The following is a 27,454-nucleotide window of genomic DNA, read 5'->3' as shown; positions in this document are numbered from 1 at the left end:
TAAGAAAATCATCATTTATTCACTGGGAACTCATCATCTAGAAATTGTCATGGGAAAGGCCTTGTGCATTCTATTTGGTTCTACAGAGTCAGTCTGTAGTCCATATGATGCATTCAAAAAGAAAAAAAATGGCAAATGTGATTTTAAGAGGTGGTTTGGCGACTTTAAACTTCAAATGTAATTTTAAAATTCAGAGTATTTTAGGGATTTACAGGTACATTCACAGCTTCTCTTGAATATTGTTTATGCTTCTGGTCACCTGTGTTCTAGAAGTCAAGCTAAAAGAGAGGCAGTCATGTGGCTCAGGCAGCTGGGGAACAATCTCATCTGCCAGGAGATGCTGACAGGCCAAAAGACCAAGCAGCCTTTTTCCGCACGATACACGTACCCTAAAATGGAATAGATTTATGTCCAGCATATGCTCCTTGTAAATGTAAATCTGTGCTCCTGCTTCCTGATCTCCCTGTTCTTGTGAGTTGTTGCAAAGTACTTTTAGGTTCACAGATGTCTCTCCAGTTTTTGTCAGTGTCTGTTGAACTCCTGCAGCTTTTTCGACTGTAGTGGCAATTGAGGCTTCTCAGTTGTGAACATCAGCCTCAGAAAAGAACCGTTTGAATTTTGTGTTTAGTAATATATTTACTTACACAGATATTAACAGCATAGTATGGAGATGCACTTTCTGTGTACTGATTTTATGTTGCCTAACACAATGACCCCTTAGATTCCTGGGCTTTGTGTCTCTACAGTAAGAGGCATAGTAGGTTTATAAATTTTTATGTATGTTTTTCAGTGTTGAAGTTCACTGTCAGACCTGAGAGCTAATTCTGCTCTGGGCTTTCCTAATGTGACAATTTTCTTTTTCTCAGGGTTGTTTGTACCTCATGGTCATTCACTGAAAAGTTCTTCCAAAATTTACTTTCAATATGCAGTAGGAATTTGTAGGGAAAAAAACCCCATTTAGAAGCAAATGAGATCATCTTATATAGATCTCAGCAGTTTCAAAGTCCCTGCTTGGTTTGGCAAAGGCCAGCACACTGAGAACACAACGTGTGCTGCTCTGGGAGGAGTTCCCAATCCCCTGAAACTCTGACCACTGACCTCTTTCAAACTAGTGAATACCACCTGATTTTTGTTTCTTCCAGTTCCTTCTCTTTCTCCATCTGCTTGTCCCTTTTCTGTCCATTTCCAAGGAAAGAGTATTTTTGCAGTCTTCTCCAAAAAGCTTATTTTTTATATAGTGTTTCCAGCTCTCTGGAAATTCAGTTCTTAACTTTGATTGACAACCTCATGTTTCCTTTCACACCCACCCCCATTACAGATTGTTTTTTGGCTGCAGTTTCCCCAATGCATTTAAGGGACCTGCTGCTGCCTTCTCTGAGAAAGTACTGAAAAAACTTTATGATTTCAGGCAGATTTCCTTTTCATAGCATTTGCCAGCAGCATTGTGGTTATGGCTGAGCTCACAGTTTCAACTGGAGACAGCCAGAAGCCAGGATTGCAAGTACCAGACGGGGCTTTTCTAACCTTTAGCTGTATTGATCCTCATAAAACATAAAAAGGGAGATTACAAAGGACATGACGTGACTTCATGCTTCATGACGTGGCCTCCATTCCAGAAACTATCAGAGTATCACACTGTGCAGGAAAAGATGTTTTGAGATTCAGGTGTGCTTTCCTGCTCTAAAGCCCTCTGTGCTCTCCACTGTCATGTCTCTAGATAGCATGCATGGACAATAAAGATACAGGATGCCTTCCTTCATGAAGCACAGGTATTTATTTGGGTCTTTATTTTCTTAGCTTTCAGTGAGCCCAGATGGGATATGAATCTTGCAGGAGCACCTGCTGCTATAAATAGCAGGTCCACCCAGGGCAAAGGCAGACCTTGTTGGGATGCAGCTGAAATGTAAAATGCATCCACATACGTAAATTAGTAAATTTATCCATAAGGAAATTTCTATTAATTGGAATGCTATGATGAAAACTTGGGACTATTTTATGGAACATGAGGCAGACATATTCTTAGCAGAGTTTCATGCAAATTATCTCTTGTCAAACGCTGGCATTCCCAGAGGATCTTGTGACCTGATTTTCAGCACTGCTGAAGGCATTCAAATCCCACTGGGAGCCAGAGGGGTTTGGCACCTTAAGAACTCAAAGACTGCTTAATTCTGCTCAGGTGTGTAGTAGTTCCAGGATAACAGGGAGAGCAAGGTCCTGTTCTTGCACCCAGGCCAAGGAAAATAATTTATTTCTCTGCTTTGTAGATTCTGCTAGCAAAGAGATAGACTAGTGCACCATGGCTTCTCTGATGTGGAACCCTCCAGGTCTGACTAAAGAAAAGATGAAAAAAGATTTTGCATTTTTATTTCCACTTAGCAAGGATTCTGAGCTGAGTCCCAGCACCACAGGATGGGTGCTGTCTGTGTAACATATGTATTGTGTCCTTAGACAATTTGTGTTTTCTATATTGCTATTAGGATAGAAATAGCACAGAAACTTCAGGAAAATAATTGTGCTGGGATTTTCTAAGGGCATGAAACCCTTTTATTCTGTCCACACCTCAAATTCCCATGACCCTGCTACCAAACCTCCTTTGAGTCCTAGCCCTAGCTTTTTTTCTTTGAAAAGTCTGGGAAAGGTAATTTGTATATCAGCCTTCTCTTTATAGAGGCTCTAATTACTAATTATGAAGTAGTAATTAAAAATCATTTACAGGATTAATGTATAGGAGACTATCAGAATTCTTACCATGTACTTTAAGAGAAAGTTATATTTTAAAAAATGTGATTATTCTGCTAAAAGAAAGGCTTTTAATCCAGTTTTAATTTCATGACTGCCATTGAGAATTTGCAGCAGCCTGTGAACCAGGCTAATAAGTAAGGCTGCCAGTCAGGCTCAGATCAGATCCTTCCCTGGCAGTACTACTGCCTCCTGCCTTTACATTTAGCATTCCTTCAGCAAACAATCCAGTGTCCTCTTTGCTCTTGACATGAAACATAAAGCTCCCAGAGTCACTTCTGCTGCAATGTCATGCAGTTACTGCTCAGAGCTGTTTCCCAGACACTGTGTGGCAGCACTGCTCCACGTAATGGCTGCTTCTTATTTTCCCTTCTGCTTGTGAACCAAGTGATCGACCAAAAGCCCTTTTGTCACTACACCCATTCCTGCTAGTCTTTATTTGCTGTCTTTCTCTTATCCTCCCCGCACTCATCTTTTATCCTGCATTGTCCTCACTGTTAAAGTGATTTATATTTTCCTGGCGTTAACGTTAGATTTTTTTTTTTTGTATGTGAGATTCTTAAGATGTGAACAATGACCAGAATTATAAAATATGTGAGGCTATAACAGGCTTGGAAAAAAGATGATATTCATTCCTTCCCTCAGAGGATCTAACCTTAGGTTCCCAATTTAGATACTTAATCCTGCAAGGCTTCCTACACAACCAGTAGAGACGTTCTGTCCCCTACAGGGCTGAGCAGTGTCTAAACGAGCTCCCAGTGCCTCTCCAGGCTCCTCCTGCTCTCCATTCATCATTGCACCAGTGTCTGGGTTTAACCCCAGCTGGGGACTCAGCCCGTGCAGCCGCTCACTCACTTCCCCCAACAGGATCAGGGAGAGAGTCAGAAGAGTAAAACTGAGGAAAGTCGTGGGTTGACATAAAGACAGTTCAATTGGTAAAGCAAAAATTGTGCACAAAAACCAAGGAATTCATTCCCCACTTCCCATGGGCAGTCGGGTGTTCAGCCATCCCCAGGACAGCAGGCTCTGCCAATGTAACAGTGACTTGGGAAGACAAACACCATCACTCAACATGTCCCCCTGTCCTTCCCCCATTTTACATGCCAGTCATGACCCCATATGGTCTGGGATATCCCTTGGGTCGGTTGGGGTCAACTGTGCTGGCTGTGTCCCCTTGCACCCCTGGCCTCCTCACTGGTGTGGTGGGGCGAGGAGCACAGAAGGCTTTGACCTTGTGTAAGCCTTGCCCAACAATAACAAAAATATCCATGATCTATCAACTGATTCCAACACAAATCCCAACCAGCCCCATACAGGGTACTCTGAAGAAAACCAGCTCTGTCCCAGCCTAAATCATCAGTAGGGAACTGAGGCAGACTGGCCTGATGCCTCTTGCAGGGCATGTGAACTTTCTCCTCATACACATGAAAGGTACATATACTGACCTAAGCCCAGGGACCTCAAGGGAAGAAGGAGGTACCAGAATCCTCTCAGCCCGATGGCTCTCTAACTGTATCTCGGGATTCACTTCCAGATGTCAGTGCCTCTTTGCTGTGGTTACAGACAAAAACATTGCTGTGAAAGAAGAGATAAATTGTAGCTACTGTTTGGGGCCAAGAGCAAAAGTTTGCCTGAAGTTGTCCATACTTGGGAACACCCTCTATTGTGGCCTGGTTTTGTTCCAAACCCCTTCTGCAAATGACAGTTCTCACCACAAAATTGCATCCTCTACCCAGCTTATCCCTGCCTCTGCTAGTAATTACTTTACTGTAGCAAAATACATTGAATTTACTGGACTCTTCTGGTTCACCTGTTTCCTGCTCCTTGGGCAATTTTCAGCTAGTTTCATTTTCTTTCAATCCTTTTCACCTCATTACAACCATTATATAAGAACTAGATAAAATATTTTTTTCAATTAAATTGGATTTTTATCCAATAAGAATACCAGACTCTTACAAATGAACACAAGAATGACAGAATCCTAATAGTTAATGGTTCCTTGGCACCACCAACATCAGAAGCTGCACAGGGATAACACAGACTACATCCATCTTGAGTAGAAAAGTTTATGAAGTCTCAGAAAACATTAATTCAGTCAGGAGCTGAAGTCAGTCATGTCCATACCACACTGGGGCAGGAGGAGGAGAAGGGGAAAGTTTTTATGTGTCCTTGTAACATTTCTTGCAAGAGGCTTGACACAGAACGCTGCTCATTACTGGGTTAGTGGTGACTTACATATCTCAATGGTGTGTATTTTACCTTATCGTACATCTTATCTCCCCGGTGTTGTGTCAGACCTGACAGCCAGGAGGCAGGATAACGAGCCACCAGGGAAGCTGCCAACTGCTCGTGTGCATTTTCTTTATGTGGAAGGAAATGCCGGGCTGCAGGTTGGACTCAGACCATCCAGCTGGCCCTGATACTCTCACCACACACTTCCATCTTATCAAGGCCACACATGTTAAATTCACAGTGTGTTGGCACAAAAGAAGGGGCGATGGCCTGATCCAACACAGCTGTCTGATATTGTGGAGAAACATCCTGTAACTCTCTGTGTCAAAGTGCTTGTGGTTCCTGTTTCCAAGCAGAGGAAGCAGTAATACATAATGAGCAAAGAAAATTATTCTGTTTAGGAAATACTAACCCACAAATTAAAAGGGGCATTTTTTATAATTAAGAATTATTTTAGTTTTGAAAAAAAAAAAGAAAAAGCTTCAGGAAATCATGTCTGCCAGTCCTCTGGATCTGTCAAGGAGATTGGAAGAGATGCTAAAAGTTGCCGGAAAATTATTGCTGAAGAAACAGACAGAAATGAGTGCTTGCCCTGAGAAAAAGGCTACAGCCCAGGCTCAGTGGTGCTCTCTCTGGTGTGACCTCCTGACCAGTCCATGGGTGTGCCAGTCGATACACAGCTCTCAGAACCAGCCCTGCTCTCACCCAGCTAGGAGCTACAGGCTGTGCAAGGGAGCTGAGACTTGGGGTGTTTGTGTTTGTGCCACACAGACACACTGGAGAAAGATTTACATACATGGGGAAATTCAGGTTATTTTAACAGTGCATGACAGAATAAAAATTAGCTGCAAACCGTGTTTACTAGTCTGGTAGTTGAAGAAAGAACCCGAGTTGATTGGATAAAAATCCCTAACACTCCGTGTCACTTGCCTTCCTGCTTCCCCCCCATCCTTCAGTCCTCCTGACCATTACCTGAGCAAATGTGCTGTGGTGGGAAGAGTGCAGGCTTTTGGCAGGTCAAACACAGCAGTGAAGCCCAGGGAAGTCTATGACTTCTTTCTAATTTGGGTGGTAATTTGGGTCTCCAGTCTCTGTCTGGCCTTTGGTGTTCTTAGGAGAGGAGGATACTTAAGATCACTGAGAACCCCAGCCTGCTGTTAAATGTAGCAGGAGACAGACAGTCTGATCCTATTTCCACAGGAAACCAGGCTAAAATAACCTTCACAATCTTGTTAAACTCCTACATTTAAAATGACGCTGTTGTTTTTATGAACAGCCTCCTGCACAACAGCAACACCACAGTGAACTAGAGATTTTCATCATTATCCATCTGTTTTATTGAGAGCTGAACCAATTAGTACTGGAAAGACTCTTAATATGGCAATGGACTTATCAATTATCAATGAACATTTTAATGAACTAATCCCATTAGAGATTTTTTAGAATTTCATTTATTTTAAACAGCTGACTGACTAGTTTATAATTGTTTTTATTTTCACTTTTTCATTCCACTTCTATGAGAAATTTGGGCTTGGGCTTCACAAGACAGCAGGAGAGACATACATGCTGATTTCTCCCTCTCATCAGAGGCAAGGAAATCAAATGCTTCCTCAATTTACATCCTGCTTAATCCCACTGACATTAATTTACCTAAATCTGGGTACGTGATTTGTTCAATTAGACCTGTACAGTATGCAAAATATGAGGGTTTGGCTAGGTCTTTTTGAAATAATGTAGTTTAATTTATCACTTATTTTTAAACATGGCCACCTGCTTTTCTCCTTTATCAGTGTTTATATGCATAGTTCTGGAGGAGGCAAAAGAAGACCATTCCTAAGTAGTAAATTTATTTAAATTTGGACTTCAGTGATCCTTGTGGGTCCCTTTGAACTCAGGATATTCTATGATTTTTTTTTTAATTTCTTCTTGTTTCAGGAGTACCTTTTGTGCTTGGCTTTCAGCTCTGGCAACTTGGGTGCCTTAGCTGACACTACTATTCCCAGAAGGAAACCTTCAGGGAGATGAACAGCACATGTTTGGACATCTGAGACAAATGAAATAGGATTATATGAATTAATTGCAGCTGTGAAGTTTTTCAAGTTCTTCACGTTTTTCATGAGCATACAGATTTGGCTGTTGACAGTGGCACAAGGTTTCATTTGAATTGCTGAGGATGGAAGAGTTTCTGACTTTGCAAGGCAGCTGAATCCCAGTTCAGTTTGAAGCTGGTGGCTGGATTCTTACAGATTTCTCTGTCATCATGTTTCCATTGCTGGACCTGGCACAGCAATTTTCAAGCATTGACGCTCATGGCAACTCATGACAGTTCATGTAAAACCTACTGTCAACTTTGGGATGTGCAGTGCCATCAAACTGGACTGGATCTAGATGATCTTTAAGGTCCTTTCCAACCAACACATTCTGTGATTCTGTGATAATATCATCTGTGCAGTCTTGGAGTCACAACAGTACAAAAAGGAATTTAGACAGCACCTTGAATCCCCAGTGCTCCCAAAATTACAGAGGTACATACTGGCACAGCTTTTTGGAACTGGAAGACCAACTACTTTTCTTCAGTTCACATTAGCACTAATCAGTTGTCTAGATCTGGATCAATCCATAGAAGTGAAATTACAGGGACATTAGGGAGGTAGTAAATCATGTTTATTACACCAGTGCCTAAGGCTGAGAAAGTACAAAGCTCTCCCCAGAAGACACTGTACTCCCTGCTCCAAAAAAGCTCAGAGCTGGAGAAAAGTAGCTGAATATGTTTGTAAAGTGAAGGTTGTAATTTGAGAGCAAGCACGTAGTACCTTGGTGATGTAAGAGTCAGTTTGAGAATACAAAGAGAAAGAGGAGAGAAAGGAGAAGAGACACTGGAAAGAGGATTGTTGGAGTAACAGTCCCAGGAGTGGAATGAAGCTGATGTAAGAGATTTTGAGCACAGGCAGGGGCTAGAACAAACAACCAGTGAACGTGGGTGAATGTTGAGCCAGCACTACAGAGTGGCTCTGGGGGTGGCTGTCACTCCTGCCTTGACAGCTGCTCTCATGGCTTGCTTCTTCCCCATCTGAGAGCTGGTTTCTCCAGAAATGGGGATTGTTCTCAGTATAGGTATATGCCAGAGCATCTATATTTAATTTCTTTTTTTCCCCCAGACTTCCTTTTTAAGCAGATTTAAGGAGTGGAACACACAGACTACACAGAGGGACATTTGCAATATTATGTTGAAAATACTGCTCCAGATCTCAAGTTTAGGAACTAAAGGTGGGCATCCACATGCTAAACTTGAGAAACTAATGCTGGTTTGAAATGAGATCTGGCTGCTCAACAGCTTCATTGATGAGATGTTTTGATAGCCCCTTGTTTCTTCACTATATCAGCTCTAGGCTACCTCAGGATTTGACCTGTGCTGAAGGAGTTCTGTAACACACTGAGCTCTCTGTCAGTTTCTTCCATCTGCTCAAGCAGGGATTAGAATTTGTCTCGAGGAATCCCCATTTTCTTTTTATAGCTTCACACTGATTCACTATGGGAAGGGGTCAGTTATGAGGAATGTTGCAGGCTCCAAACTACATCCTGCTCAGCTGCACACCTACAGCTTCCACTCATTTGTAAAAAAAGACTGACATGCATGCAAGAGGGTAATTTGGTTCTGTTCCTGTTATTAGACCTGCATGACTTGATATTACTCAGAAATAGTTTCTGGCTTTTGGACGCCTGTTATTATCATTAGAGGTCTTTACTACTCTTTGTAGGAAGAGGCAGGCTTTAGATGAAGAATAATTCTCCATATCAAGTTCTACTCTTCCCTTTCCAGTTATGTCCAAACATGACAGCTGTAACAAAAAAGCCAGTCTCCTTTCTTTGTATGTGCAGGTAATTCGTAGCTGAATTCTGTCCAAGATTACAAATATACCAAAAAATGTGGAGGTTTTTTTGACCTATTTCTTTGATCCAATTCCCATCCCCCAAAAGGAAATCAAGCAATCCAATCCTGCAATAAAAACCACAAGGAACAAAGGATTATTTTAAATTTTAATGCATTTTTTTGAAGTATACTTACTTTAAAACTCTAGGTGTAGTCGATTCAGCTGGGAGTAGGAGAATGCAGTGGATGAGCCCATCTCAGTGTTCCTTCCAGTTCTGTTTTATATGATTATTTGATTGGGAAAAGGATAATTATCAGCAATATCCAGTGTGAACACAGGAGCAGATTTGGAGTGCTGCCTGATTGCAAGGTATTTGTCTGACACTCATTGTCATTGCATGAGAATGCTTTACTAAGCATTGAAAATATTCCATTACATGGACCATCTCTGGCAAAAATACACTGTGTGATGTTTTGTGCTCTGTATAAATGCCAAATGTCTAACACATGGACACGCAATGCTACCAGCTGAAAACACTAAAACCTATAAACCCTTGATTCTTATTTGCAACAGAAATACCAAGAATCTTTCAGTTTTAAGATTCTTTTAAGAATCTTTAACGTAAACACTTTTGGTATGGATGAACAACAACAAAGGGTGTTTTTTCTTTTCAAAAATAGATAACGACCTTAGGACTAATGAGACTGATCTTTTTCTACAAATGCAGATCCTGTTCTGGCACCTGAACAGCTGAGTAGGAGGTAAGAGTATATTTAAAGACTAGATACCACACAGAGCAGATTCCTGTTTGGTTCTTGTGCTGGTTTATACTCAGTTCACAGCACTTCAGATTATATTTTCCAAACACTTTACTGCTCTCCATTTACTTCATCAAAGTCATTCGAATCTGAATTTTAAACCTGTGTCTCTACCAAGTTGTCTGGAATCAGATTCATTTACCTAATGTAAAGGTTAGACTCAGCACACAGATTAAGACACCTAAATTTAGGTGTCTGCACGTAGCTGCTGACCTGTGAGGTGGCTGTGGAAGCTCCGGCGTGGCCAGGAGGCACTGGGGCTCGTTAGCTTGAGAGGGCTCCAGACTCACTCACTGCTGATCAGATCTCAGCAAGTACTGATGGAGCAATTTCCCAGTGTAATCAATGAAAGTCTGGAGAGTGGGGCTTAGGGTGGCATCAGTCCAGTCACCTGTAAGGGTTGTATCATGAGCTGCCTCATGCCCTCAAGCCCTTTGAGTGCCCTCCAGCCCCCAGAATGGGAGCCCTGACACCTGGTCTACACACAGGCACATACACTGTGGACATAAGGACCTTAACTTAAGGTTAAGTGAGATCCATCCCACCCAAAGGGGGTACCAGAGGAAGGGATCCTCTCAGTGGACTTCATGCAGGAACCAGGCTGTAGAACAGAGTTCAGAACTCAGGATAAGCAGTCTCACAAAAGCAGTGGTTAGATTACACCTGTGGCCCCATTTGTCTATGGCTTGCCTGGAGCCTCTGCACATACCAGGCTCTTCCCAGCTCTCCCACAAAGTCTATGCAAGAAGAAAAAAAGATTTCTTTATGGACAATAAGGGTGTGGGGGTGGGACCAACAATTCCTTCTTCGCATGGAAAAGACCTGGGGGTGACTGATGCAGGGCACAACATGATTGTCCTTTTCTATCTCAATGCAGCTGTTTCAGAACAAAATTATCAAGAAAAGGCTGATGCAGCTTGTGTGACAGATTTTCCTGACTGTGTGGAAAGTCCAGGATGTATTTTAGGTGACACATTTTGTGTCATTTAATTAACTGATACTGTAGCTATGTTTGCCCTGCCAGAGGATTTCTAAACTTTTTGTACCAACTAATTTTAGTTGAGAGAAAGTACAATGAACTTACTCCATTTTGTGCATTTTCCCAAATTCAGATTTCACCCTTTATCTTAACTGAAGCAGCAGCAGCCCTGTGTATTTTCCATTACCTCCTCCCCTGCTTCTAATAAAAATTCAACTATGGGTCAAATCCTTGGCTGGAAAGAGCCTATACAGTCCAAGATCTCCTTTGTATAAAAAAGTTACAAAAACAGGATGTATTTTATTTGACTAGAGTGAACTTAATGGTCATGGGTCGTTTTCATTTAAGACACTTTTTTTTCTCATGGTTTTCAAATGTATTTTGTTTCTTAAACGACGGCAAGAATAAAATGTGTTTTTCTCAGCATTTTTTCTTAAGGATTTCAAGGCACTTTGCTGGCAGTAATTTGCTGAATATTGCAGCCTCCCTATATAGTGAATATGTCACTACTGGCCTTATCTGCTTTCTCAGCTTTCAGGCTTATTTCCCTCCAGTGGGAGGGAAGACCTGGGTGCTTTCCAATCTAGAATTATTAAGAGGACAGAAACACCATATATTTTTATGTACTTTTTTTCTTCTTTTTTTATCACTAGCATTTTTCTTCACTTGTCTTCCCAAACTGAAAGCTTGGTAATGAATTCTTCTTTTATTTCACTGGCATACTATTCTTTTCCCTTGTATTTAACTACTCCTCAGCAAGTCTCCAGTTTGCCCTGTTCCATTCATTCCCTGTGGAAGGGTTTTCAAGTTTTGAAAGTTCACCTCAGGAAGATTTCATAACAAAAACTCAAGGAAAATAATATAATCTTGCTTTAAAACACTTCCTTCCTCTGTTTTGCTGATGAATTATAACAATTCACAATACCATCTGACCAGCAAGTGGTACAGAACTTGTTTCATTGTTTTAACTGTATTTGTTTCTTTTGGTCGTAGAGCCCATAACATGAGGATTCTCCTGCTGCTCTTCTGTGATCAGACCCAGAGTACAACATGAGATCAAGATGTGCCCAGATGTCTCGAACTGGGCTAGAAATAGCCCTGGCAAATGATCTGTAGACTTAGATGGAATTAGAACATGAGTGCTGTGATGGAGGGCAAAATGCATGCCTGAATTTTCCAGGTTGATCTGTTTTCTAAAATCAGACGAAAATCTGAAGAGCAATCTGACTTTCTCTTTCTTAGGGGGATTTTGTAGAAACTTCTTAAGCTCATAGACTGAATTGAAAGGAGAAAGGAACCAGATTTTTTGAATCCAGTTTTGACATAATTCTGAATAATGGAAATAGAACTGGAAAAGACATTTTGAAGAACTTTTTACAATCCCAATTTTGAGGAATCTCACAGAACAGTTAATGAAGTTGAGTAGTGCTCAAGCTCAAGTCTAGGAAGGACAGCCTCCATCACAAAACCTAACCAACAAACTAAACATATTCCAGCTCTAAATTTGATCACATGTGGATTGGGAGCATTAGTGATGATACAGAGGGGAAGTACCACATCTGAGCCTCCCCCCAGATCGCCTGCAGCACTCAGTGCATGAGGGGAATGAGACCTCAGGGTTTTTAGTTCTTCCCTCCAAACACATTTGGAACCCTCATGAGTATCAATACATAATTTGAGGCCTGATTCAGTGTGGATCACAAGGTGGTGCAATTTTAGTGACACAACTGCTTCTTATCCTACAGCTGTTAATTTAATTCACTTGTGTGATTTTGAAAGAGTGTGAAAATGAAAAATTACTCAAAACAATCTCTAGAGACGATGAATGTTCTTACAGCCCCTACCAGAAGGTGAATGTTATGGTGTAAAGGTACAGAGCACTCAGCAGCAGGAATTCACTGTCTGTCCCATGAGCAGGTGCCGATCCTCAGGTCAATGCTGCTCCACACAACCTTGCTGACAAGTGTCATGCTTGGTGTTGATTGTTTGATATAGATCTTTTGATCATCAGCTTTTTCAAATAAGCCGTGGCCAGACAATAAAAGGCAGAGGTCAGTGATGACAGAGGGCGTAAAGTTCTTAGAATTTATTTTTAGTTCACCAAACCATTCTAGTCCTGAGGTTTAGATTATTTAAAGCAAACATTGCTATATACCCAACACATGGTATTTTCTCCCATGTTGCCTCAGTTCCACATGCTCATGTCACTTCCATGTGAACTCAGCATATTGCAAAGCTGTGTTGTATTCTTTTAATTTTTACACTGAAGGATTTCAAATGGAACCTAACATAATTAGATTACATGTAATCTCTTCCCATTTTGATCCTATTCTCAAGAGTGTTTGCAAAGGAGCTTACTTGAGTCTTAAATGCACAACTTGAAATCACTCTGACGGAGATGAATGAGAGCAGCATGCTCTTAGGAAAACATCCTGATGTGCAGGACAAAGCCTCATGGCTTTATTCAGTGAAATAGGTGTCTCAATGGGCAATGTCCGCTTCAAAATCCTCGACACACAATTTTTAAAACTTCTGCACAAAACCTATAGCAAGTTGATTCAGAGTCTTTCCTTATCCATTTGTCTCCTGAATCAACATGGACTCCTATTAATACCTGCTTGTCCCAGGGCTTCCACAGAACTGTGTGGTTCCTATTCAGGTGTCAGCCACTGCGATAAACTGCAGTTCAGAAGGGTTTTCAAAGAGCCATCACCTTCCCAGGAGTACATTAAAAGGGATTATGCATTGCCAGACAGCAAGTCTTGTCAGGTCAGGGCAAAACAACATTTTAAGCCGATTGGCTCATATATCTCAAGGTATGTGTGTCCTTGCACAAATTCACTTTCCCCTCAACCCAGTATTTAAGAAAATCCACCTTTCATGATGTTGATAGATATGAAGTGTGGACAGATTGAATCCTACTTATTATCTTGAGGTTACCAAAGGAGAAATATCTCCGGATGTGACAGTAAATTACTGCATTGTAAGGAAACTTTGAGGAAAACAGCCTGTTATTTGGTAGTTGATGCCTCACCTTTCAGAAGGCTCTTCCTTGCATAAAAAGGATAAAGCATGTTTACACTTCAGAGGTATTTGCTGAAAGTTTGGGAAGCTTCATCCTGCTTTACAGCCTCCAGCTGGCTTTGTTTGCCAAAGGTGAGGGGTGCCTTTATTAACGATGGTGGCTGTATGCAGGGAACCTTGGCTTCCCTACAGGATGAAATGGGGTACCTGATGTAAACATCAGCCTCAGTAAGATCCGTGAGCACACCTTCTTCACCAGCCAGGAACCTGAGTCACCTCATGTCCCTGTGTTTGAGCAGCCTGAGCCTGGGAAATGCAGTAGTGGCCCTTCCCTGGGAAATGAACTCTGTTCCTTATGGGTGTGAAACAGCTTGAGAGAGCATGCCCACCCTCTCGTTGGCTTGTTTCACTCTAGGGTTGCCATATGGGCTTAGTTAGGGAAAAGATAAGTGTGACAGGACTTCCACTTCCCTGGCAAGCTATTTCTGCAGTTAGGGCTTCGTAGGAAACCTTCACGCTGCTTTACCCCGAACAGGAGGCTGACCGAACACAGATGGCTCAAGGCAGAGGGGGAAGAATGTGTTTAAATGCAAAGCCCAACTCGCATCCCCCACTTCACGTTGTGCTACATAAATTCTATATGAAGCGGAGCTGGGAAAAGACTCTAAATACCACATTGCTGGAAAAAAATTATTTTGATCTTTCACAAGGAGCTTTACCTGAATGAACTGAATATATTTCTGCTCCATCAGTCATTCACATTTGTCTTTCTGCTGGTTCCAGCAGCAAATGGAAAGGTCATAAAGATGTAACTTTTGCACAACATTAGACAAGTAATTACACCTTTTTCAGGATACACTAGCACAGCACAGAGTATTGAAACATTTTATTACAGGCTCTTGTTTTCATTTGCTTGTAACTTCATGAAAATGATTCCCTTTGAGGCTTTTAGATTTGTTGGTGTCTCAGAAATGATTCTATTTCTGTTAACTTTGCGTTCTCTTGACATTCTGGTGGTTATGAGTGAGTGATAATAAACTTTAATAGTGACTGTGCTCTGAATGCTGACTCTATAAATACTGTCATGAGATTCCCGGTTCCTTGCCTTACTGTAACTCTACATCAGATCTGCACTTTACAAGAATGTATCTTGCAGTGACTCTCCTGGAAAATCACAATAAGGCACACAAAAGTTAAAGCTGACATTTTGTTTTGTTGTGCATCATTGCCAATAAGACCTAATCTTCTGTCTTCTTTCTTCTTTTTCTTCCTCTTTTTTATGTTCTACTTTTCCTTGATTTGAAAGCTGTATGATTTGATTATAGCTTTTCCCTCTTTTTCACCAAATGCCTTTGCCTTCTGCTGTGGGAGCAGGATGAACTCCTGTTAACAAGAATCTAAAACTCAGGTTCAGGCAAATATCCCAATTCATGTTTTAACGCCCATCCTGTGCTTCAGTTTAGATACAGCCACACGTTTTCTTCAGCCAGGCTTTCTGAGTTTTGCACAGCTAATTGTGCACTGTCTATGCACTCAATGTAGAAAAGGATCTCTGGGAAGTTCTATAACATAGCAGATACAGGTAAGTGACACATTTTTGGTGTTGTGATGCTTCTCAGTGCACTGAAAAACTACTTGGTATTAAGGAGACCTTTAAAAAGGGATTTTGTACTGTGTAAATGTATTAAATGTTGTTCTTTGTGTAGTTTTCATAGAGAAAGAATCTTGAAACTTAAATCACCATAAAAGGAGAAAGAGGTAAAGACATGAGAGAATATTGAAGTAACAGAATAAGACAGAAAGAGGTGAATGGGAAAAGGCAAGAAAATGCTAGAGGAGACAGAAAATTTGGGTAAAAAAGGAAGGAGAATTAAGAAAATCTGTCTTGACAGACAGAGGGGACAGAAATAGCCCCTTTCATCAGGCAGCAAGCATTCAAGTCTGATTCCCATGGCAGGAGCTACCAAAAGCAGGAAGAGAGGCCTGAATGGGTGAAACCTGAACCTCAACAAATGAGCAGAGGCTGTGGACAATAGGACTGGCTGAGGGCAAAGTGAACAATCCCAACCCAAAGGAAAACACTCCTTTAGGCAGCCAGAAATAGTGAAGCAAAGGGCAAACCCTCCTACTCCAAATCCCACCTGACTCCTGCTTTTAACACAGCCCTTCCTATGTAATGCAGTCTCCATGTGGGCTGATGCTCCCGTGTGTGTACAGGCAAACCTCTGCCTAAATCATCAGTTCTGCAGAGCTCCTGGAAATGCCACTGGCAAGATCAGGCAAGGGATGGGCTGGAAATAACACCTGAAACCCACCACTTTCATTTTGGGGAAAATAAACAAAAGCAAACCCAGCAGGTGGTATAGCAGCTGAGTACATTTAAGCTTATAAAATACTGAAGTTTTGGAGCAGCTTTTTTTGGGAATAAAGAAGGAGCAGGGCCACTCTCATTTATTTAAAAAAAAGGCTTGTGGTCTTCCTGAAGAGATTGATAGAGGATTTAATCACTCTGGATCTGCTGTGAATTGTGCTGAGTTCCATCTGATCTGTGTTTAATAAATGAAGATGAGATGAATTTATTACTCATATTGCAAATTTACTCCTGGTTGTAATGTCGATCCCTCATTCTGCACCTTTTGTACAGCTCCAGGGCCTGGAGTTGTTACTCAGAGGCATGTCACACTAAGTGAGTGCCTTATCCAGCCTGTGGGATGCCATCTCAGAGCTCCTGGTACCCTTCAGAACTCTGTTCCCCACAGGCACCAAGGACTCTTCTCCTCTCACTTGGCTGCAGGTGTAGCCCAGGCTGGAGTTGTGCCCTGCTCCTTCATGTTAAAATCATGATGTTTCCCTGCTGCGTTGTCCCAAAGACTCCAAAAATAACTTCTCTTGCAGAGAGAAGGAACAATTAAATATTTTCTCTTCCTTTACTTCCCTTGGCTAGGGCATGGAGGGAAGTCAAAGCAGAGGGAAAGGGCCGGGCTGGCAATTGCTGCTGGGAAGCATTTGGGAAGCCTCTCTCTAGCCTTGGGGAGAACAGAGAGAGTTTGGGGTCATCCTCTGTCCTCATCCAGGACTGGGATGTCCCCTGCTCCAGGAGGAACGGGAGAGGTTCTCCACTTCCATTCTATGATGTGAAGCTGTGTTCTATCCATCTCCATTTATAAATCCTGCTCGTTTTCCAGGTTCCTGATCTTCTTACACATTGACGGGTGGGAGCTGTACCCGATCTGCCAGCTATGTGAGTGACCCCTGTCCCTCCTGGCCTGGAGAGGTTTGGACATAACATCATCCCTTCTGTTGTGCCTAGGGGCTTGCCCACGGGAAACCGGAGCAGCATTTATCCTCTAAGAGCTTCTTGTGGTACTCATTCCTCTTCTCAACTCACATACCCATGCTGCTAGGGCAGAGGTGGGTTTTCCCTCCCAGCTCCTCATGTCTTCTCCATGCAGGTAAAACCACAGGTTACCTGGTAGACTGTCCCCTCTTCTCTTGAGCAGGGGGATGCCTGCTCCTAATAGCACAGACTCTGGTCTCTCCTGGTAGGACATAGAAAATTTCCTCTCTAAACTCCTCTAAAAGTTTTTGGTGGCCCTCTTTAATTTCCTCTCTTAAATTCCAGAAATCCTCCATCAGTCTTTCCATGGATGAGATGTAGGCCCATAATGGGGCGGAGATAGTTTCTTCATGTGTCTGGAGTCTGCCAAACCAGAATGCCCACTTCTTCTTCTCCCTCCTTCCATGCCAACACTCCCCATGACTTGGCACATGACATGTTTTGTGTACACTGGACGCTGTCTGGATTGTTAGGGAATTGCTTGTTATCTGAAAAGACTATTTCCAGCACAGCTAATTCTCTCAGGCACCAGGTACTTTTCGAGTGTTCCACTCGTCTTGGCACACTGAAAAGTCTTCCTTGCAAAGGTATTTCTCCCTCACACTTAACAAGAGTTGCCTTCAGAGGCTGGGAGTTCCTGGTCTTTTCCTGATCCTCTGGCCAATGCCCACATCCCAGGACAGGGATCCCAGTTGCTTGGCTTCATTGCCATCCAGCGCTGTGCTGTTGGTATCAATAAGTCTTGCCAAATATTCAGTGATTTAAGTGGAAATAATCTTAAAAAAATAATTAAAATCACTTCCAAGTGGAGAAATTGTTGGAAATTATATCACTTTCCTAATTATTTTTTAAAGGAATTGTTTTAATTAATCAAAAGCAGTGTATTAGTCTCAAGCAGTGTAATTTTCCACTTTAGCTAGCATGCTGCTAAGTTTGTTTTGACAGACTTATTGTTAGATCACTGAAACTTTCAGTTTTGCTAGACTAACCCTGATAAGCTTCAATGAACAGAGGAAAGCTGGGCTCCAAGGATCCAAAATTTATGGCCCTCCAAGGACATACTGGAGTAACCAGAAGAGACTAACAAAAACATTACAGCCTAAGCACTGTAGACTGTGTCAGGGAAAAATTGATAAAAAGGCTGAACTAATTAGCACTAGAAGCAAGAAACCAATAACTAATAAAACAGTAATTAATGAAGAGAATTATGCAATTTAGAACCAATGAACAATAATTTGTTTGCTGAAAATGTGAGAATGAAAAGTTTTGGAAACTGTGAAAAATGCATATTTTATGATTGGCTTTTTGCAAATATTAAATTGAATACTATTATGTATTATGTTATATTGATTAGAAGTGCTGTATTAACATTTTAATAGTATGGTAAATGTAGTTTTGTAGTTAAAATAGAACCTATGTATGTGGGGGTTCTTTACTAATTCAAGCAAGAGATGAGATAATGAAGAAACTCTTCACACAGAGATGACAATGCTGGGGGCCCATAAAGAATTACTGCCTCCTTATCGGAAAAGACAAACATTCTTCCACCTTCTCTCCGTCTTTATGGAACCACCAGGATTAAGGGGAAGAAGTTGACAAAAACCAGAAAAGTTCTTAATTTGCAAGGAATTTATGCATCATGTATGAGATGTATGAATATGCAACAGGCTACTGCTTTTAAAGATTATTCCTTTGTTCACAAGGCATGCTTATCGGGCTTAAGTGCCCGAGAGCATCCGGACGCCCGTATTTCTTTGCTTTTTATTGTCTTGTAATTGTCCTAACTCTAAATTTTCATTACTCTAATTGTATTACTATTTTTATAACTATTTTATTATTATTAAACTTTTAAAATTTTAAAAACCAAGTGATTGATTGGCGTTTATAACAGAAACGGAGTGCATACGGCCGGAGTTACCTGCTATGCACTCCAGCTGGGAATAAAGTAATGCCTACTCCCCAACGCTAGGAAATAAAAGAGTGCGGGAGTTTGATTTATGCCGATGTTTTTGGTGTCATACTAAGAAGCCCAGAACTGCACACAGGAGAATGGGTGTCCATACTGAGAGCCTTGGCACGGCCAAGGAGGTTCTGAGGGCACCAGGCCCCGCTCCGTGTTTGTCCCACCGCTCTCCCCACAGCAGCGGGCGGCCCCGGGCAGGCGCCTCGTCCCGAGCCCAAGATGGCGGCCGCGGCGGGTCAGCCCTGTGGGAGGGGCGGGGCGGGGGCGGGGAGGGTTTCCATAGCGGCGGTGGCACACCGGGGCACTTCCTGGTCGGAGGCTGCCGGTCCCGGGGCAGCGAGCACGGACGCGCCGCTGGGGAAGGCGGCGGAGGGAGGCCCCGGGAAGAGGAGGAAGCCGAGCAAAGGTAGGGACAAGCTGGGACTTTGCTGCGGCCATTGTGCGGCCCCGGGATGGCCGGCTGGAGCCGTCCACGGCGGGGGTGCGGGGGGGCCGCGTGTGTGTGTGTGTGTGTGTGTGTGTGTGTGTGTGTGTGTGTGTGTGTGTGTGTGTGTGTGTGTGTGGAGGTGTCGCGGCGGACCCTCCATTGAAGCGGGCGGGCTCCTCCCGGCTGAGGGGAGGCGGGCGCTACCATCCTCCCCCGGGGGGGGGCGCACCCCCTGCGAGGCCGGAGAGGTGGAAGTGGCGGGAGCCGGTTCCCGCAGGGTACTGGGGTGTTCGGACTGTTCCATTCCCAGCGGAGGGGTGTGTGTGTGTGTGTGTGTGTGTTTGGAGGCTCCCTGCTCTTTTCTGCTGGGGAGGGGGCGGTGGGACGCGACGGAGCCGGGGGTGCTGGGGGAGCCCGGGGGAAGCCCTGTGGAGATGCCCCTGGTCCCGTTGTAAGGTTGGAGTGAGGTGTGGCGGCGTGAGGGGCCGCAGTCAGAGCGGGGCTGGGGGGCCTGTGTGTGTGGGTTTGTGCTTGAGGGAGTCGCGGCTGGAGGTCCGACACTTGGGGCCTCCTCTTCTGACCATGTGGCAGGCGACAGTGCCGCCCTAGTCAGGACTAGGGAGGATTTCGATGGCTGAACCCTTTAATGTGACTTTCTGGCACCGTTGCTCTCTCTGTACCTGCTCCCTCCTCTGCTTTTTGTAATACTTCAGGTATGTGGTGGAAAGTGCCAGGCTGGGAGAGAGGGCGTCCCTCAGGCTGTGCTCAGCCCTGGGTCTCCATGGCCCCCTCCTAGCCCTGAGCCTCCGCTGGGACTGCCAGCAAAGAGCCAGTTATTATCAGGTGTTTCAGGTTCTTGCTGTGGCGTGGATGGCTGCCTGTAGAAAACCATCGAAGCCACTGAGCTGCCAGCTGAACGAGAGTCAAGTGGTGACTTAAAAGTCACTGTGTCCAAACTCCTGTACCAGTTGTGCACCCGCATATGCTCGAGAATAACTTTCTTTGTGCTATTTGCTGCTTGGAGGAGGCAGCTGCACTCAAAACTGGCTGTGAGGGAAGCTGGTTTTCAGCTTTCACTGAATTACAGCGGAGTGAAAACAAATCCACATCTGCCCTGTTCACAACAGATGTATCTTGTGGACGATCATTTCGGTTAGGATAACTAAATTAAATAATTGTTTTCTATGGTTTTTTAGCTTGCTGCGTGCCCTGCAATCTAGAGCTGCTGTGTGACAGTCGAAACTCCAACTCTACCAGGCGTGTGTGTATTAAACGCAGCGGCCAATCAGCAGTGCCTGAAACTAAAGGCGATTTGCCTCAACGCTTTATAGTGTAAATATTCCTGCTATGAACAAAGGAGGGTGTGTCGTTGGGCTTGTTTCATTTGTACTTCCATGTGCTTCCTCGTCTGTGGCCAGTCCGTGGTTCTGTGTAGGTTCTGAAACAGTCGCAGTTGCACTTTGTCGTGAATTGTGCATTTGTGCTGTCTTGGGCGTTTTACTGAGCTCAGAGGCTTGGTGCTGTATTAGGCATTTTTGTTATGTTCTTTTTAATAACTGTGCTCTGAAGTGACTTAGTTTTACTCCTTTTAAACTTTTGTTGTTTCTGATTATAACTTATAAGTTAATTCAGCTTAAATAAGTATTTAGTAGAACTGCCTTTTAACCAGCTGTTCTTCTGCCCTCTGATTATACAGCACAGAAGCCACCAATTTCAGACTTAATGTTTTGCCAGCCAGCTATGTGTGCAAATCTAAAAGACAGTGCTTCTGAAATCTGTTTTCTGTGAGTGGCCATAATGTTTGGTTTAAAGAAGACGGTAAATGACACTAAAATACTGATTTGTGCAAGGCAGGCTCTCTTTAGACTGTTTTGTCTTTGTGTGTTTATGCAGGGCAGTTGCATGCTGCTTCTGTGATTCCTGGTTCTTGGGAACTAGGGGTATAAATTCTTAATGTTAACTCCTTAGTCTCTAACTTAAACAGATACTACAGTAACACACACACACACAGGCTAGACCAGAATCTTTAATTGCCAGCTTAAAGGAAAATCTCTTCTCTGGGTAGAGTCATACTGCAAAGAAGTACAATATGCTGTAATTTGCTTGCAATCTGGCTCCTGCTAATTATCCTGAAACAGAGTATTGGGTAAAAAAGAGACCTGGCAACCAGCTATGGAAACAGGTAATTGAATGTATTATGAGTGTGTGTGAATTTGAAGTTGCAAAGAGCTTAGCTCGCTGCAGGTATTCCTGACAAATCTCAGCTAAAATGCCAATAGTTTCACAGCTACTGGAGGTGATACTCCCAAGAGTGAGTGAGTAGATGTGTGTCACTAGAGGAAACATGAGGTGGAATACAAGGGTTAGCTCTTGAGGAAAAGACAAAGATCAAGGGTATGTGTGGGTGGGTTGGTGGTTTGTTTTATTTTTTATTTTTATTATAGCCTTGTTGATTGCAAGGGAAAGAGTGTCAGGCACTGTTTTGAATTAAAAGTTTTTCCAAGATGGTGTCTTCCAGAAAGACACTGAACAAGTAATAGTCTTTATTTCTGTTTTGTAGTAGTTGGTAGTATTTCTGTACAGGAGAGAACCCTGCAGGCATTGAAATAAATCAGGTTGGCTGAGAAAGCAAAGTGAAAACTGTTTAGTTTCTGACACACATCCCAAGGTAAAGGTGTTGCTGTTGCAATGCAATGGAAAACAGAGACTGTCTGCTATTTGGTAGTGTTGACTTTCAATAATGCTTGCTATTGCTGTACTCAAAATTACAGATGAAAGACAAAATTTTCCTTTTTTTATAAAAATTATTTACAAGGGAAATTATATAAAATACACACGTAGTGTTATTTCAGAAAACAACAGCTGAATTTACCAGAAGTCTGCATTGTGTGCTAAACAGATGCTAGCAATAGCTAAACGAAATATTTAGACACTGAAGGCAATCCAGGAGCAGCACTTTGTGGCTGGGAGTCGGAGGTCAGGTTGCTCTGGTGCACTGGAGCATTCACTTTTCACACGTTTAGGTAGAACAGAGCTTCTGTATCATCCCCATCTCATTTCCTCAATGTTACGTGACAAGATTTTTATAAGCGATGAGGCTGCATAATTAAGCTATTATTAGCCTTAAGTGGTTTTCAGAGCTGCTGTTTTGTTTTTTTCCTAATGAACAGCCTTTTCCTGTACATACACACAGTAAAATGTCATGTAACACGATGTCTCAGAGGCAAAGGATTGTTAGCTCATATTTACAAAACTAAGGTGAGATAATGCCGTTGGAAAATCGAGTTGAATGGGAGACTCTGGTCTTCCAGTTGATTATGCATAAGATTCAAGAAGAACTTGAGCTCCAAGGTAGTGTGAAACTGGTCAAAAATGCTTTGGACCTGGTTTGAGGGATATCTGATCCATTTGATGTTCTTAACATAACAGGTGTTATTAGCCCAGTAAATAATTAAATGTCGTGGAAGTTACATTTGCTAATTTTGAAACCAGTAATCAAGAGGAAGCTGACAAGGCTGCAGTTCTAATGATATGTTTTAACAGACATTTTAACATTTTTGATTTGGCTGTCTGTGCTTAAATATTTAATTTAGCAGGAAAGTTGACAGGGCCTGCAGTTCAAACTGCTCTTCACTGATGTAGCATCTCGTGGCTTTTTGTTTATCTCTGCTTATTTAGAATGTTTGTGTGTGGATTTTTTCAGCTGCTTTCTTTCCCTAGTGAGTCTCTTCCCTGTGTCACTTTTTCAGTAAAAAAAAAGTTGGTTGTAATTTTCAATCTGCAGCTTTACCAAAGGCTTCCTTTTGGCAGCTGGATTTCTTTTTTTCGTGGTGTGTGTGGCTTTGATGTTTATCTAATTTTTTTTATTGTTTTAGCAGTTGATAAAAAAACCTTCTTGAGATGTCCTGTGGTAGTTCCTGTACTACTTTGCTGTGTGCTGTAGATTTGTAAACGTTACGTGAAGTCATAATTTAGGAAAACTTAAGTCTCTTCTTATGTCTTTTTGCGTTTTACTTTAGGGTTTTTTGAGCATGAAGAGTTCAGGAGAGTTGAGACTTGAAATCTGAGTCAGCACAAGATACCTGCCTGGATTAGCACAGGTGGTGAGGTTCAGCAGGTTCTAATTTGTTTTGAAAAGAAGAACTATATCACATAATATTAATTAATTTACAGATAGTTTCCATGTGTGCGGCTAGTAAAAGAAAACTCTGTATAGCTTAGTAGATATGTTGGATTTCTTCTTTTCATCTCAGCTGTGAGTGAAGTTTTTTCCATTTAACTGTTCTATCAGACTTGGATAAACTTGCTTTTAGCAGCAGGAGGGAGATTATATAATAAATTTTTCAAAATGTACTTGCTGTGCTGTCATTGTCAGAGATTAAGTCCTCTATATTTGGCTTCAGGGAGGGCCAGGCTTACTGTTAGTGAATCCATATCTGCCCTACTTGGGTATCTTTTTCTGAAATCGATGAGGAACTGATGGAACTGTAGGTTTATAGTTGCTGGAAATGGTAACTTTTTCAGGTTTTGTTTCTGAGAAGGAAATGTTTGATGTCAATGCCAACCTGTGCTTGTTTAATAACCTTAATTGCATTTCTTGTGTTTTAAAAAGTGGGGGTTTTTTGCATTGTTTTTCCTACTCAGCTGAGGTTGCTGAATAAAAATATTACTTAGGAATTTTCAGTTACTATATCCATATTGTAGTCTTGTACTTTTAACTTTTTAACTGCTCCCAAGAGATACTTAATTTTTTAACTGCTCCCAAGAGATACTAAACATTATATTTTACAGCACTTTTTTTTCAAAGTACATACACAAGTTAATAATGTGATTGTTAGAGGAAGGTGCACATTTTGAGTTGGTAAACAGCCAAATACATACATAAGCAGTAAAGCTCCCCAGTCATAACCAACATATGTTTTCCTTTTTTTTTTTTTTAAACAAACAGGATGAAAAGAGAGTAGGAAAGATAGTTTATATGTAAACATATATTCTAGTGATTTGAAGTTAAAAAAATTACTTGTTTTTTACTTTCCTCCCACTTTCAGGACATGTATACCTCTGAGAAACCTTCTCCAACAAAATACCTTGCTTCAAGACCTGTCTTGGATTATATACAAAGAAGTTTCCAGTCATGAGTAAGTAGATTTCTTTCTTTAAGAAAAAAAGAAACCCTTAGGTTGTAGTTTAGAAGAGCTGTATTTCTGTAGTAGGTTTCGGGAGGTGTTTATTCCTTGAAAGTATATGCATACTGAGTTTTGTGTCTTTGGTCCTGTAAAAATAACCAAATAAACTTGAGATTTGCCAGATGCCAATTTAATCTGCAAATTTTCAATCAATGTGTGCTCTGTAAGACTTTTCTGTAGTCTGGTCTCATTTTCAAGAAGTTGAGCTCCGTAACAAGATGATGTTTGTTTTATTCAATATAAATAAAACATATGACTATGAGGGAAAAATGCCTTGGGTTTGCTAAGAATTCCAGAATTTGTGACTGCCTAGTAAATTAAAATAACTGATAAAAATCCAAAATAAAATCAATGGACTTCATTTTATAGGAAAAAAATAAATACGTTAGTCAAATTCCAGTATAGAGGTTTGATCCCAGAGGAATTCTGGCACGTATTGGAATGATCTGAGCCACAGAAAACTGCAACTTAATGTCTGTAACGGTGGAAAAAAACAGATGAAAGACACCGGAAATTTTGCTTTAGGTCATATCTGATGGGTAAGATAACCTCTTTTTAGTGAACTCCTTTGAGTATTTGAGGGTCTCATAAGTTTTGCAGATGTGAGACTTCTTCACGCAGCTTTTGTCAGCAATGTTACTTGGCCTTGTCTCATGTAGAAATAAGGATAAAACTTTATTTGCACAGGAGCTATATTTGTAATGTAGCTCAGCTTCAACACAACTGTACTGAACATGCTGTAGGAAAAGCATCTTGTTCATAGGGTAATTATATCTTTTGTTAGTAAAATAAGACCATTTGAGTTTCTGGGAGGAAATGAGTAAAGAAAATTGTTGGTTAAATTTCTTGTCAAACTAAATGAAAAATGATTGTTCTTGACATCTGGAAATTAAAAAAAAAAATGATGAAGGAAATGCTTGCTAAATGCAGCAGAGGAAAAATTACACCAAAAAAGGCTTGAAGGAGTTCCTGAGCTATAGAGTTTTTATACAGATTTATTTCGATTTTCTTTCATATTGCTATTCACACTTGTTTACTTTCTGATGTTTAAAATATTTGCTGTACTGCATAGAGGACAATTTTCCAGGCAGTTGTTCAGACATCCTGATTTGTCAAACACTGTATGTGACTCTTCATTTATAGAGCTTTTCATGCTTTTCATTGATTTTTGTGCAGTCTTACACATAACAAATAACTGACTTACAGCTGCTGTGCTAAGTGTGACTTCCAGGCTGCTGCTGTGGTGATGTTGGTTTGCGTACAGCACACGCAGACAGTGCTAGAGCAAAACACCCTTGGTTTTGGTCAGATTTTGAGCTGATTCCAGGCTGGAGGGTTCAGCTGTTCATTAGGAAGAATGAAGACCCTTATTCAATTGCAAGACAACAATTTGGCAGTACTTTTTGTGGTACATCAGTAATGGTGTTCTTCAGTGCAGGATGCCACATTCTTGTGGTAGAATGGGCTGAAGCCTGGGCTGTGATGGGCTTCAAGGGCACAACACAAAGTGCCACACTCTAAAAATATGGTTTAGAGATGATCAGATATTTTATATTTGGCTGATGTTGAATTTCTGAGTTTATGGTTTGCTTGAGAGAAACTTGAACTATAAGCACAGTCCTTAGTTTTATGCTCCTCTTTCCTAAATATCTCAGTCAATAAGGTAAGCACCATATCTTATGAAGCTGCATTTATTTGCATAGTTCTGTATATGCGTGCTTATTCACAAAATCTGTGGGCATCTAGAATAGCTAGATGTATTACAAATGGTGGGAGTCTGTAGTATTCCTAAATTGTGCATCACCTAGTGTCATTCAAACAAAAAATCTATCTAAAATGAGGTAATCTCAGCCTTCAGAAGGCCACTAAAAACTCCAGAATGTTATTATGTGCAGGCTACATGATTAAAGCCTGCTTATTTTCTTGTGTTGTACTTGATTCAGTATATATTACCATTTTGTGGCGCTTCATCTTTGTGAAGGGCTGTGGTGGATGCTAAGTCCTAAAATGATTAAATCATTTTTCTAATACCTGTCCTAAATTTCTTTTCAGGCAGATCATAACTATTTGGGTTTTTTGCCAACTTCATTCACTAGCTTAAGTAATTTTTACTGTATCAGATTTCTTGTTTACCATATAAAATTTGTCACACAAAGCTTATTATTTTATTTAAATGCCTTGCAGAAGTAAATCTGTTAATGTCCTGGTACTTATGAAGCACACACATCCTTATTTTTAAGCCAATGATGAGTTTTGAAAGTGAATGAGAGAACTGCTTTTTTGTTTAACTTTTTTGATAGTTACCAGGTGTGTAAGTGCCCGCTTTGGATCCTGTTGTACTAGATCTTTCCCTGTACTGGGGTAGAGCACTGACAGAACTGCAGAGTTCACCATTCATGGTGGTAGTTTTTTGTTGCACAATACAAAAAATCTGTTAAAAATGAGGCAGTCCCTGTTAAGGCTTTTATTTCTGTGGAATAGCTTTGTAAATGTCTGTTGTCATAATAAGGGTAAGAAACATTTGTATTTGAAATTGTGCTTTTCCATTGTATGCCTTATAGGACACTGAGGTCAGATCCTTAAAGGGTTTGTAATAGTACCAAGTGTAGCTAAGTGAAGTTGATTATTGATTTGTTTTATATTTAAAGATAACTTGTCAGAGAAATCCTGGTGAATGCGAACTGCCTAGAATGTCCCACCACAGAAAGAGCTGATTTAATCTTCATTTTCTCCAGATATTTAGTGGCCAGAAAATGTGTAGTGTCATGATAAATTCTTAGTGTTAGAAACTCTGCTCTTTATTTTTGGGGATTTTCCTCTTCTTTTCTCCCTTGAGGAAGGGTCAGTACAATGAAATTATTTGAGCTGCTGCAGTGA

General features: G+C 41.4%; 1 protein-coding gene and 2 long non-coding RNA genes across 12 annotated transcripts in view; 2 read left to right on the top strand and 1 right to left on the bottom strand.

The window, feature by feature from the left end:
• The window catches only part of LOC137473650 (uncharacterized), a 36,184-nt gene extending 23,900 nt beyond the window's left edge, over nt 1-12,284 (top strand). Inside the window, exon 3 of the long non-coding RNA XR_010998908.1 lies at nt 11,634-12,284. This is a non-coding gene — a long non-coding RNA (uncharacterized lncRNA). The remainder of the gene's footprint in view (nt 1-11,633) is intronic.
• On the bottom strand, nt 6,800-9,427 carry LOC137473637 (uncharacterized). The gene is made up of 2 exons (XR_010998903.1): nt 9,038-9,427; nt 6,800-7,015 (listed from the first exon to the last, which is right to left on the bottom strand). It is a non-coding gene; the product is annotated as an uncharacterized lncRNA (long non-coding RNA).
• A 6,896-nt stretch (nt 12,285-19,180) lies between the features above and the next one.
• The window catches only part of USP6NL (USP6 N-terminal like), a 110,903-nt gene continuing 102,629 nt past the window's right edge, over nt 19,181-27,454 (top strand). For 2 of the 10 annotated variants that reach the window (XM_068189457.1, XM_068189449.1), the window contains exons 1-3: nt 19,774-19,847; nt 21,636-21,785; nt 24,440-24,529. In XM_068189457.1, coding sequence (XP_068045558.1) covers nt 24,526-24,529 — 4 coding nt within the window. In that variant the 5' untranslated portion in view covers nt 19,774-19,847; nt 21,636-21,785; nt 24,440-24,525. Of the gene's footprint in view, nt 19,371-19,773; nt 19,859-19,948; nt 20,105-21,635; nt 21,786-23,470; nt 23,495-24,439; nt 24,530-27,454 lie in introns of those variants that run through there. The other 8 variants (XM_068189453.1, XM_068189451.1, XM_068189452.1 and 5 more) reach the window with 8 other exon arrangements.

Source organism: Anomalospiza imberbis, chromosome 5, assembly GCF_031753505.1.
Source record: "Anomalospiza imberbis isolate Cuckoo-Finch-1a 21T00152 chromosome 5, ASM3175350v1, whole genome shotgun sequence".
Lineage (NCBI taxonomy): Eukaryota > Metazoa > Chordata > Aves > Passeriformes > Viduidae > Anomalospiza > Anomalospiza imberbis.
Note: the sequence above shows the minus strand (reverse complement) of the source record. Positions and strands in the feature narration are given on the sequence as shown.